Here is a 13,615-nt window from a genome sequence, read left to right on the forward strand (position 1 = left end):
GAGACTCATTGGATGTAATGTACACATAATGGTGGGCCTTATATATCATGTGTACGTATCAACTACCATCCTCTGTTTTGTGTAATGTTTTTTTTTTCTTTCCCCGTGTACTTTACCTGTAACATCGGAAAAAAGAAGAGGAGGTAACTTGTGTAGTGCTTACGTTACAAGCAACTTTCACCACATGTAATTTCAACTAAAGGATTTTATAGGCATCCAAACGACCATTGTTAGATAAGCCACTCACATACATTGAGTTGGGCCAATGGCTGTTTATTGATATAGATAGTTGAACCACCTGATGGATGGACTATGATGGTTTTCTATGTGGGTGATGTTTGCAATGCGTCTTGGAGAGGGGAATTAGGCGAGAGTATGATTAAGCTGGTCAGACTTGCTTCAGTCCCTTGGGAATTGAAACATGGCCGAGCAACTGTTGGGCTAGGGGATGAGTGTTGGGGATCATCAAATAACGGTCTCCATCCTGTTTAAGGCCTCAGGTGGACTGGAAAAGAAGATTAAAAATAGGGATGCTACCTGATCTCCATCTCCGTCTTATAAACGTTGTATACATGTAGGAAAATCAGGACCGTGACAACCAGTGGGGACTAATGCAACGGCTAAGATTGATCAGTTTGGGTTCGAGACCGTAGCTCAAAATGTAGACAGTGTGTGTTTCCACATTGAGGTCTAAGGTTACAGCCCAGGTCACCTATAGAGAGAGAGAGAGGGAGAGATTTGAAATGGTCCAACAGAGCTTTTAAATTACACATGTAAGTGGAATGGAAGCCTCACAGATTGTGTATTCATTTTGTAATACTGTGAGTCGCTTGATGTTGGATTGGGCGATCAGGCTCAGATGGGCCATCCATCATTGGTCCTGGCATGAACACCGTTTCTGCCCTTGATCGTTACGAGTTTTGGGCTGTGATACTGCAGGGCCATCGAATCAACGGTTTCAGTTGACCTACAGATGCTACAGTGATGGGGATGGAGATCAACGGTTCGAAAGTTGGGCCGGGCCAACCGAACTTCTGCATGGATGCCAGCTGAGATGAAACTGTCCAGTATAGGCCTAAGCAGGAGTCTTGAGGCCCAATAACTTGTTGGGCCGGGACTGAGCTAGTCAGGACAATGGATGGTGGATGATGGAACTGGTCTTGCATGTCTAGTCGGGAGGGGATTAGGTGCGGCCCCGGCCTCACCCAACACAATGCGGCACTTATTGTGGGGCCCACCTTGATTTATGTATTCTATATCCACACTGTCCATCCTTTTTTAAAGATCATTTTAGGAATTAGTTGAAAAGTGATTTAGATCCAAAGCTCAGGTGGACAAAACTAAAGTAAACAGTGGTGATTGACCATTAAAAACTTATTGTAGGCCACAAACGTTTTGGATCAAGCTGATATTTGTTTTTCCCCTTCATCCAGGTTTGCATCACCCTATCAACAGGTTGGATGGAAAATAAGCATTATAATGAGCATTAGGAAATTTTCAACGGTGGAGTGTTCAATCACCACTGTTTCCTATAGTATGGTCCATCTGAGATTCGGATATAATTTATTTTGGTTTTATTCTCTTAAATAATATGAAAAAACGGATGGACGGAGTGGATATAGAATACATACATCACTGTGGGTCCCACAGTAAGGGCCGCACTGTCTTGGGTGATTCCGGGGCCGCACGTAATCCTCTCCCGCTCTAGTCAAGACTGAGCTGGCTCCGGTCCAAACTAACATCCCAGGCGTCGAACCCGGCTCGGGTTTTGGCACCCTAGCTACTGCCTAGACTCCCGAGAGAGAGAGAGAGAGAGAGAGAGAGAGAGATGGAGCAGCAGCAGGACGCAGGAGAAGAGACGAGGCAGCTCTCGGGGGGTGGAGGTCTTATCCTACGCACCCACAACCACGCCCGTGTATGGCCGACGGTGGACGGTCCCCTCGGACTGTCGGAAGAGGACTCTCTTAGCTACGCACGATCCTTCTTCAAGTACGGATTCTTCCTCCTTCCTTGGCTCTGGGCTATCAATTGTTTCTACTTCTGGCCTGTTCTTCGATCCGACTCTCGTTCCTTCCCTCACATTCGCCGCTGTAAGCTTTTCTTTCAATATTCCCCCCTTTTTTTCCTGAATTTTTATTTTATAAAGAGAAAGGTTCGTTGGATTTGGAGAATCGTGTAAAATCGGAAAAATCTGATTTGGGTTTCTCTTCTTTTTCTTTTTCATATATTTGTTTGTTTCCCCTTTTCTTTCAGAGGATTGCATCAATTAGTCGAGGATTTCTGTATTCGGGGTTTTCCCCTTCTTAAATCGCATTAACAAGAAAAGATTCATTATGAGCTTGTTATTTTTAGAGAGAAATGTAGGAGATTGTTTGGACAGGTTAATTGGACGTGGGTTTTTTTGCTTCCCTCCTTCCCTTTCTGTTTACATTTGGGGACCTGTATTTGCTTCCATTGCTTCGATTTCTTTTTAAGACTGCCCAAATGCAACAAGTAGAACCAGATGTGGATTATTATTATTATTATTATTTAATTTGTGGCTCTTCATTTGGTCCTAAGCATGTTTCTCTAAATGATTGTTTTAATGCAAGAATGTGGAATTTGATATTTATTATTTTAATTTTTTTGCATTGAAATTGAGATGAGGTTGAGAGGAAAATGATGGTGATGATTTTTATTTTTATTTTTATTTTTATTATTACTATTAATTTTTGAAGATCAAAGAAATGTTTAGAATAGTCAAATAAGATGTGGGTATTTATGTTGGACCTCTTAATTTGATTCTGTTGAATCTGTAAGTCTTTTTATATTGCTTTAGCAATTGAAAAAAAAAATCTCATTTATTTTACAATGGAATGGAAGGCACATTTAGAACAAGCTGTAGAGAAATTGAAGGTGGCATACACTAGTGTCTGTTTCTCATAGTGTAGCAATCTGGAATTGCCTACACACCTGAGATCACAACTAATATCAGGAGAGAAAAAAGGAGACCCAAACTAATATCATTCTATTGGTTGAGTTGGAGTTACAAAACAATTGGAAAAGATGTCAATACACAATCTCATAACCAACATCCATATACAAAGACCTAGCTATGCATTTGGAATTTGAAATTCAAAATTCAGAATTCCATCTACAGCCTAGGAAAAGAGCTAATGTACACAAATTCAGAAGAGAGCAAACTCTGTTATGTGCGTGGGCACACCAAGGAAAGCCTAATATATGTCACTCATTTCCTATGCTAATTAAGTCCAAAACATGCAATTTAGGAAATGAGCTTTGCTGACTTCACACACATGTGCAATGAAACTTGTGTGCATACCACACATGTGGCAGCATGGTGCATACGCGGGAGATCTAATCCATCCATCAGGTTGGTCTGACCTTCTACATGCTTTCCCAAAAATAAAATCTGGTCCAATCAGCATGTAGTCCACAATACTGGAAACAGTTGGATGTGTTAGAAAGCTTAGCCAAGTTATTCAGAGCTGTACATCTTTTTTTGCAAACTTTTGAACACCGGACTAGTGGATCAAGTTGATTCTTGGGCTAGGACATCAATAAATGGTGCAGTTCTGATATATGGATTGGATCTCGGACCTATCGTGCCATATTGGCAAATGTGCGGCGTGTGCATAAGCTTTATTATACGCGTGCGTGGGCTTAGCAAAGATCTTGGGAAATACCTAAGGTATCCTTTAATTACTTACAAACTCGACATGCCCAAAAGTACCCTTAAATTCTTTACAACCTTGATGTTACTGCAAGCTGGTCTGCTGGTCCTTTTTTGCCTGTGGGAACCACATCTGGAAGCTCTTCCCTATTGTCATTCTGTGGGGTATTTGGAGAGAAAGGGATGCTAGAATCTTGATGGCAAAGCGTCTTCCCTTGACCCTCTCATTGGGTCCACCGCATCCTTGATTTAAAGTGGTTTGCTTAGAAAGTTGTTGATGTGATAATTATTTGATTTGGTTTATATGTGTGGATTGGCTTTTGATAAATGATAACTAATAACTTGTTTGAACATGCTTATAATTAATAAAATGAATCATCTTTTAGGCATTTCGATATCCCCCCCCCTTTTCCACTATTTATTATGTGTCCTATTTTTAAATTAAAAAATAGAAGTATCGCATAGCTTACACTACATGCCACATATTTATGCTACACGCTGTAGAGGGCTGAGCGCTACGCATCACTCTATCGCTATTTAAAACACTGATTACAAGATATCCTCACTACATGATACATGATGAAAAATATAGCCAAACAATGCCACAAGAATGAAGGAAAATTCAACCTACCAAAACCTATTGCTTTAACATTCATGTTTCTTAGTTAGGTTCATCACAGTGAACCATTTATAGGAGTGTTTTTAGAGCTGTACATGAGTCGAACCGAGTCGAGCTTCGCATAGCTCGACACAGCTCGGCCCGGCCACTAGCTGACCCTAGCTCGAACACGGCTCGGTCGGTCCTCGAGCCTAATTGGCTAGCTCGGCTCGGTTTAGTCAGCAGCTCGGGCCAGTTCGAGCCTGTGCGGCATTTTCTCAAACACATGAAGCGCACCTTCAATTTCTCACAGTTTGCAAAACAACAGTAACAGTTTACAGGTATTTCATCAAACACTCAGTAGGCATCATCAAAATCAAGATCCAAAGGTAGTTTTATCATGTAATGTTTGTTTTTTGGTAGTGATTTGTTTCATATCCATGCATATCCATACCTTCCTCGCCACCGGCCAATCCCACGGAGAATGTATCCACCTGAAACAACACTTCATTGAGTCATTTCATCAAACACTTGGTGAGCAACATCAATATCAAATAACCGAGTCACCGAACTAGTTCGATCCGAGTTCGATTCGAGCTCGGCTCGAAATTTTTTCGAGCTCCAAAAATCAGCTCGACTCGGCTCAAAACAAACTCAGTTTTGAGTCAAGTCGAATCGAACTTTTTCGAGTCGAGTCAAGTGAGTTAACCGAGCTAACTCGGTTCGCGTACAGCTCTAAGTGTTTTGTGTATTCCTTTGCCAAATGTTCAAGTTTACAATGACGAAGCATGATTTTCCTTCGAATGCATTCATTTCTAATTTTGTTGTTCTTCATCTTTCCACTCATCCATCTCAACATCCTCATTTCAGTTACACTCATCAATTATCATATGAACATGTTGTTCCTTGACTACCCAACATCATGTCGCATAGAGCATGGCTGGTTATCCTATAAATATCGCCTTCAGCTTTTGTTGGGCACATTTCTACTTCATCCACCCGGTTCTAAGAGCAACATGCCAACACCCTTCTTAATCTCTCCATTCTCCTGAATTATTGACCCAAGATATAAAAAATGATCATTTTGGGGTATTTGGTCCACAAATCTTAACTAATTGCTCGTTTCTACTGTTATTGTTACTAAAATTGCATTACATATATTCTATTTTAATCTATGTAAGTTTAAAAGCTTTAGATTCTAATGCATCCTTCCATTGTTATAGCTTTGCATTTACCCCTCCATTTTGTTAATTAAACTATGCCATTTGCAAACAACATACACCATGAGAAATCTTCCAGTAAATGACATGTTAACTCATCCATAACCAATGCAAAGAGTAAGGGCTCAATCCCGACAACCCGTGTAAGGCAACAGTAATTGGAAACTCATTTGTCTCTCAACTAATGGTCCTCACATTTTTTTACTGCATCATAGATGTCCTTAATCATGTCAACATATTCTCTTGAGACTCTTTTCTTTCCCAACACCCACTAAATTAACTCTCTAGCGACCCTGTCATATGCTTTCTCTAAGTTATGAAGACCATGTGGAGATCCTTTCTCCTCTCCATTTATTTCTCCATCAACTGTTTAAGGAGGAAAATAGCAGCAATGGTCAACATCTAGCTGCTGAATCTGAATTTCTGATACTAGGTAGAGAAATTGAAGGTGTTACACACCAACACTCAATTTCTCAATATTTAGGAATCCAAGATTGCCTAGAGCCCAAGACCATAATTGGTGCTAAGAATCAACGGAGAAAAGAAGAGAAACTTTAACTAATTTGATTTAATTGATTGATTTGTAGTTACAATACAACAAGAACTCAACCCATAATCTTATCTTCTACATTACATGCAATATAGAAAGACCTAGTTATGAATTCGAGAACCAGTTTACAAACTTCCCTCTATCACCATCATCACCACCGCCACCATCATTTTGTAGCTTCTCTCAACAATTTCAAAAATCACTTTTTTATTTATTTATAAAAATGGGCAAAGCTATTTTATTAAAATAGCAACTAGAGTACAACAAGCAACATTGAATGACTGCAAGTAGCATTCAGATAAATAGGCAAACAGAGACCCTACAGAGAATGAGGTCTACCCATAACAGCCCAAGCAGTCACGACTAAGAGCACTATGGCTAAAGAAAACACTCCCACCCAGAAAATGAAACAGCTATCAGTTACATTGCAACAACTCTTCCCAATTCTGCAAGACCATGGCCCTAGAGATTCCTATGAATTTGTGCTCCAGCCCAATCAATAACATAGTTGCTAATCCTGCTGAAAATTGTGGGAATAGGTGAAATTTTCCTAGTAAATATTCTCCTATTACTCTCAATCCATAACCCCCAGATAACAGCAAAGAATGCACCCCTCCACAGTCACTTTCCATAGCTTCCTGAGGGAACTAATGCCCAACTCTCAAAAACCGATACAACAGTCTCTGGAAACACCCAACTCATCCCAAACTTGATGAGAATCGCCACCCAAATTTCGTAGCTACCCTGTAATGGACGAGGAGGTGATGCACTCTCCTCCATTGCACAACAGATGATACATCTATTAGGAATTATCTACCCCTTCTGTTGCAGATGGTCAATGGTCAAGATTTTGCCTAAACATCTATTCTGCATCAACATCTATGGATTGGAGATAGTCCCCTTAATTGAGAGGTGAATTTTAAGAATGTATGGTACAAATACCTTCGTGCTTAGAGGTTTGCTTGACAGTTGACCCTCCATGACCCAACTTTTCTTGCTCTCCCTTTGGGGCATGTGTGTAATTGTTGGGTTGGGGGGTCAGTACTGTGTGGGACCGTGTTGGCATGTGAGTGGTTGCAATATGAGCCTCTACCATGGCTGATCTTGATAGCGTGCATAAAAGAGGAAGGTAGACATCTGGTGGACAGCTGATTGTCAACCTCCTGCCAATCTACGATTTAGAAGTCTACCCCAAATTGCTAGGAGAAAAACTAAGATGATGATGTTAGTGGTAGTTGCAAGTACAGCTCTGCATAGAAGTAAGCATGATAAAGAACAATAAATACCAAAATATAGCTGACATGAACAACTTGTCTCTTAAGATAGCTTAATGGTTCCTGATATCATTTGCAATTTTAGGCTCTTCTTTCATTTGTGTATTCGTCACATCTGTCTTCCAAACAGCCTTTGCTAACCTGTTATTCTCAATAATTTGCTGATTACTTTAAATTGAAAAGAAAATTCAAGTCCCCAAGTATTATCATCTGCAGAGGATTTCATGATTCCTATCATCAAACTTCTATGAATTTTATTTTTGTTAAATTATGTAGTTGCTCATTATCATCCATGCATATTCAAGCCCCCAAGTTTTCATCTAAGCATTGGTTAATTAAAGCATGGTATTCTTTCCAGATATTTTTGTCCTTTCAACCTTTTAGGGTGTGTTTGGATGCCAGGCATTTGCATTTTTCATTAAATCTGCAGTGGACATGCATTTGTTGGGAAAGCTGCCAACTCCCTTCCACCCACCCCCCCCCTTCTAAAAAATGCAGTTAGTGAAGCGTTGACCACTGCCTTTGACACAAGTGTTCATATGTGCCACGCATTTGAAAATCTGAACCTTTCATCAAACTCTTCATCACAAAAATGCACCTAGTGTTTGAACTATCAGTATCATTACAAGTTTTGCTTGCTGGGGATGCGGAAACAATATCAATATCGCCTATAACTGGAAATGTGGGAAATCATTAGGTAAACATGGGGAAAATGGTGGAATTTTTCAGTAAAACTTCAGGAGATGCTAAAATACACATGTTTGCATATTTATGAATAAAAAATTTGCAAAAATAAAAATAAAAATGCGTACATAATAAGTTTCCATTTAATAGACGCCTAAAAGCATGTGCTGTTGTATGAAATCAGTCCAACTATCATATCAATCCCAACCATCCATCCAAACATCCATCGATATCTCAAACTATCGACAACACGATATTTCGCTGATAAATCATCGATAATTGAAAAGGAAACGAAAGACCATGGTCTCGATATTGCCCATGTTGCGATAACAATAATATCGTGATATTGTTATTGACAATTTGAATGCTGCATACAGCCATGTGCCCACAAAAAAATAAAAATAAATTGAAATGGAATTTTTTTAATAAATATATTTTTGGCGATATTATGAAACTATTGCTGATACATTGGTGATACAATGGACACCTGGAATTTACATAGTAGAAATATTGGTGAACAAGTGACACCTGGAATTTACACTGTTGAAAATATTGGCAATATCGATACATTAGCAATATTTAGTGATACATCGCCGCTACTTGGAATTTCCGATACTACTAGTGTTATTGGTATCGATACCATTGTTATCGGTATTGCCACGTTGGAGATATAGATAATATTGGGGATACTCCAAACAATGAATGCACCCCAATTAAATTTCAGGCCTGTTGGATACCTGGGTGGCCCCAATCTTTTGTTCATCCCAGCCATCGGTATGCTTCGACACTGTTTAAACAAGGTTCGATCAATAGTAATTTGCATCCTATTCCTAACATATCTGCCTTAACAGTGGCCTGTGCCTGATTCATGCTGTTTACAAATTTCATTGCAGATGTTGTTGGATCAGCAATTGGATTCATCGTATGCACGGCACTTCTCGCAACATGGGCCTTCACATTTGCTATTGGAGGGGAACAGCTATTTGGTCCTGTCTGGGGGGACCTTGTCATGTACAATGTTGCGGACAGATTAGGCCTGACAGGTTGGGACTAAGTACCTTTTCCCTTATTAATTCTTCACAAGATTCTCATCATTTGCTTATATATGTACAAAATCATTGAAACAATCCACACATTGTAATTGCTTGCCTGATCAAAGAGCAGGACTGACTGAAATCCATGACCTGCTAGCGATCCCGTGTTGGGTGAGACATTGCATCTTCACATTATCCTTTAAGAGTTTCTTGTTCCATCTTGAACGGCGGTATGATGCAAAATGCCTTGTGTAAATGCTTAAGGGGAGTTATTTGATGCTCTGGCAGCAGATGCTTGATATGTGGGCACGTAGAAATTGTACATGCGGCATACATTAACTCAAGTTAAACATTCTTGAGTCACGATCCAAAATCAGATTGGCCTCTGATTTGCGTACATTTGTTGAAATGGGACAATCGAATGCTCGTCATTTTTTTAACCATCCATGTCCACCAATCAAATAGTCAAATGATCAATTAAGAGTAATGTTTTTGTTCGTGAATCATGATACATCTAAACTGGGATCCATAATTTGGACAGCCTAATTTGAGCTACTCGTATGACACAAACACAATTTCTATGTAATTTCTAAGTGCCTGCGTATCATTGCACTCTATCAGAGTATCAAAGTTTTTCTCACTACTATGTAGCTTGTAGGCTGAGTGCTTAGGTGTGTTACATTTGTCAAAGGCCACCTTGTTGCTTTAAGGTGCCATCCAAATTGTAGTATAGGGAGAACGGGTATTCTACCCCTAGTAAAGTGGGTCATTCGCTTAGGTACAAGGTTTATGGTGGGTGAGGTAATTGCATTAAGTTTTTGAAAGACATGGGTTGGGGAACAAAGCTTGGAGATGGCATTTCCCACCTTATTTTCTTTAGCTGTGAACAACCTATATCGGCAAGGTGTGCGAATTTGGTTTGGGGGTTGGTGGTTTGGAATGTTAGTCTATGCAGAACTTGAAGGATGATGATGAAGTAGGGGATTTCAGTACCCTTTTGGAGGTCCTATATGAAGCTAAATCAATCCTTCCAGCTCAGGACTGGAGGGTTTGGAAATGGGCTTCATGGGGTGTTCTCCAAATCAGTTATGGACACAGCCTGCTGGCCCTTTTTCACATGGTGGCAAAATAATCTGGAAGATGCTACTCTTAGCTATGTTATGGGCTATTTGGAGAAAGAGACTAACCGGCGTTGGTGTAACGCATCTAGCAGGCTACTGTGTCTTTGATCCTAGAGTGGGCGTTAGTTATGCTGGTTTTTTTCTGGCTTAACGCGGCAAGTCTGAAAAGAGATGGGGAATCAATTATTTTTTGATGATTCCATTCCTTTGGTTTTAGTCTGGGTTGCTAGGCTTTCTCTATGTTTGTTGCTGAGAGGGTCACCCCTCGCTGTTGATCTTGTTTGGGCTTTGTTTTTCTTTTTTGGGCAGAAAGAAATAGTCAATTTTTTTTTAAAAAAAAAAAATTGCAAATTTGCAATGAGGAGAGACTTCAGAACAGATCCAGCATTCATCAGGTGGGTTCCACTGCGGAATGGACAAAAGACCAAAAAGTACATGGATTGCAGAAACCTAAGGGCCTGTTTGGAAAACGCCTAAGCGGAACAGAACAATATTCCATGCTAAAGGCCTGACTGTTTTATAGACACCTAAAAATGAGTTTCATCTTATTTTAAAATTGAGAATTCTTCATCACCTAGTTGTCGTTGACGACTGGTCACGTGAACATTTTCTCTATGAAATTGTCATCTTCTCTAAGAAAGAAAAGAAAAAACTATGATCCTTAGAGCTCAAAGAAAAAACTATGATCCTTAGAGCTCATGATTGTTTGTTATCAAGATTATTTTTATGATCCTTACTAGAAAGAAATACAATCTCTAATACATAATTGCTATTAACTAAAATGAGAAAACTCAGTTTTTATGACTCTACCAAACAGGCCTTAAATGGTTTACGGGGTCGCACCAACTACAATATCATTTCAACCAAATTGGTACACAAAATGCAGGATCGTGAAGCTAGAAAGTCCAATCTCAACTGATATACATCTCTATCAAGACCATCCAACTTGTGGGTCCCATTGTGGATGGAACATATGTACAAAATCACACCGATCAAGCAATCCCAACCATCTAATTAATGGTGATCAAATGGATGGTTAGAAGTGGGATAGTTTAGTGGTCTGAGTTTGAACTGAAAAATCAGATGGTTTATATTATCATCTCGGTGAAATTTTTTGTTTTTGCTCCATCCGGTGTTGGATCAACAATTTGGAGAGACTGGATTGCCGCACGACCATGCCAGGTAAACCTTGATCCTTGGTGGGCCCAAAACATTTCGTTTGAGCGCCCCATGCATAGTTGTACCCCCATCTAGATGCGCCACCTGGCGCTTGCGTATGGCAACCTAGCCATGTATCAGGTGGGACCCACTTTATAGATCACCTGGTCCAAAACTTAGGCACGTATGGCCACATGAGTGAGCTCAATGTGCCGCTTTTTTTTCTTTTCTTTTTTTCTTTTTTTCTGAAATTCCTTTAATGTTTTCATTCGTGTGGCATACGTGATTGTTGGCTGGCCTGAACTTTTGGGCGCATGGTTTAAAAGGCATGTCCCACCTAATACACGGCTCGGATGTCCTCGCGCACTTCCCCACTGTCATGTGTATTGCGTGCAGGGCCGCGGACTGGGAACTATCCCGGCCTGTCCCGAGCTCGGAACAGTCTGGGCCTCTGAGGGGCCACCGTGATGTATGGGTTTATCCACACCGTCCATCCATTTTTTTCATATCATTTTAGGGTATATAAGCCTACAAATCAGGCAGATACAAGGCTCAAGTGGTCCACACAACGACCACCATAAAAATAAACTTCTTGGGAGCCACAGAAGTTTTGGATCAAGCTGATATTTGTGTTTTGCCTTCATCTAGGTCTACCTGACCTTATGAACAGGTTGGATGACAAATAAACATCGTTGGGCCCTAGGAAGGTCTTAATTGTGGGCATCATTATCATCCATGCTTCTTCTGGTGTGGTCCAATTGAGTCTTAGATCTTTGGCAAAATGGATGGACGGTGTGGTTCCCTCATAGCTCGGGACATGCAGGGTTGTCATCCTGCGTGTAGGGAGCTTGGATTGGGTACCACCCCACCATAACCAAGCTAAGGATGGAGGGTCTTGTTAGGGGCTCTGTAAGGCCCACCGTGAAATATGTGTTTTATCCAAGCTGTCCATCCATTTTGAAAAATCATTTTAGAGTATGAGCTAAAAAAGAGGCAAATTAAATTGTCGAGTGGACCACACCTTTGAACCACCACAATATTTATTTGCCATCCAACTTGCTCTAAGGTCACATAGACGTGCATGAAGAGAATATAAATATCAACTTTACCCAAAACTTCTGTTGTCCTGGGAGGTTTTCAACGGTGGACATTCAAACCCCTAAGAGGTTTTCAACGGTTGACATTCAACCCCCATTGTTTCCCGTGGTGTGGTCCACGTGAGCATTCAATGTGCCTCATTTTGATCGGTTGAAATATCAAATCGATAGACAGCCTGTGGTATGTATCAGTGTTATTGTGGGCCAGTGACGTGGGTGATACCCTGCCTGTACAGCCTACCTGTTTTTTGGGCTTATTTCATGTCATGATAACGAAAATGAAGCAGGTGGACCACATTACGGGAAAGATTAGTTATTGATGAGCCACAAAAGGTTTGGATCAATTTTATTTTGTTTTTTTTTTCTCATTCTGGTGTGTGTGACTTTATCAATAGGTTTTGGATAGTAACAAAGACATTACAGTGGACTCTAAGAAAATTTTAATGGTGGGCATTCTATGACTACTATTTCATGTGGTGTGGTACACCTGGAATTTTTATTTGCTTAATCTTTTGCACTAAGCCCTGAAGTAGGCTAGAAAAACAGATGGACGGCATGGATATCCAATAAATATATAGAGGTGGGCCCTACGGTCAGGGTCTCACCGAAATGACTAGTTCCGAGGTACATCCAAGTTGCGCTGGTTCTTGTGCGGCCCGCGCCAGCGGATGCATTGGCCTGATTTGCATGTCAGGTGATAAACATGGTGCGCCCACCTTTTCCTCGGATTGGCTATTCGGACACATGTGATATGTTAGTCGGATAGAACCGGCTATATCGGATCGTATCACTTCTCTTTTTGAAACTGACATACACCACCTTTAATATTCAGCGCTTTGGAGGATCCAAGTAGCAAACTTGGATCGAAGTGCTTTACAGGTTGGGTGATGTACAGCCATCCAATATGTTGATCTGATGGGCCGCATATCAACCATTCTTTAAAATGTCCCAGGTTGAAAGACAGAAACCATCAATCTTTTTGTAACGTGGATTCATGCTGTATTTCTCTTTTTACTCGTCTAATTGCATTCCACTATTGTAATTGCTTTGGTTGTCCCACTGAGACAGCTTCAGGACATGGCACATCCCCATCGGTCCCATCATATCAACGGTCAGGATGATCCGGATATGGTCCCTGTTGTACAAAGTAAAAATTGATCTGAGGATACTGTAGACAAACTGAGGCGTCGTTTCGTACAATTGGTG

At 40.5% G+C, this 13,615-nt stretch overlaps 1 protein-coding gene across 1 annotated transcript; it reads left to right on the top strand.

Moving 5' to 3' along the window:
• The first annotated feature begins 1,727 nt into the window (after positions 1-1,727).
• LOC131236537 (probable gamma-secretase subunit PEN-2) lies at positions 1,728-9,254 on the top strand. Its single transcript, XM_058233780.1, has 2 exons — positions 1,728-2,090; positions 8,893-9,254. Exons 1-2 carry the CDS (start codon positions 1,829-1,831, stop codon positions 9,051-9,053), a joined length of 423 nt encoding a protein of 140 aa, XP_058089763.1. The 5' UTR covers positions 1,728-1,828; the 3' UTR covers positions 9,054-9,254.
• The last annotated feature ends 4,361 nt before the right edge of the window (positions 9,255-13,615 follow it).

Source organism: Magnolia sinica, chromosome 2 (genome assembly GCF_029962835.1).
Source record: "Magnolia sinica isolate HGM2019 chromosome 2, MsV1, whole genome shotgun sequence".
NCBI classification, from domain to species: Eukaryota; Viridiplantae; Streptophyta; class Magnoliopsida; order Magnoliales; family Magnoliaceae; genus Magnolia; species Magnolia sinica.

Excerpts from the sequence above, each read along its gene's own strand:
- LOC131236537 (XM_058233780.1), top strand. The coding sequence starts at position 1,829 with ATGGAGCAGCAGCAGGACGCAGGAGAAGAGACGAGGCAGCTCTCGGGG. Across the intron at positions 2,091-8,892 it reads CTTCCCTCACATTCGCCGCT|ATGTTGTTGGATCAGCAATT; the intron begins GTAAGCTTTTCT and ends ATTTCATTGCAG.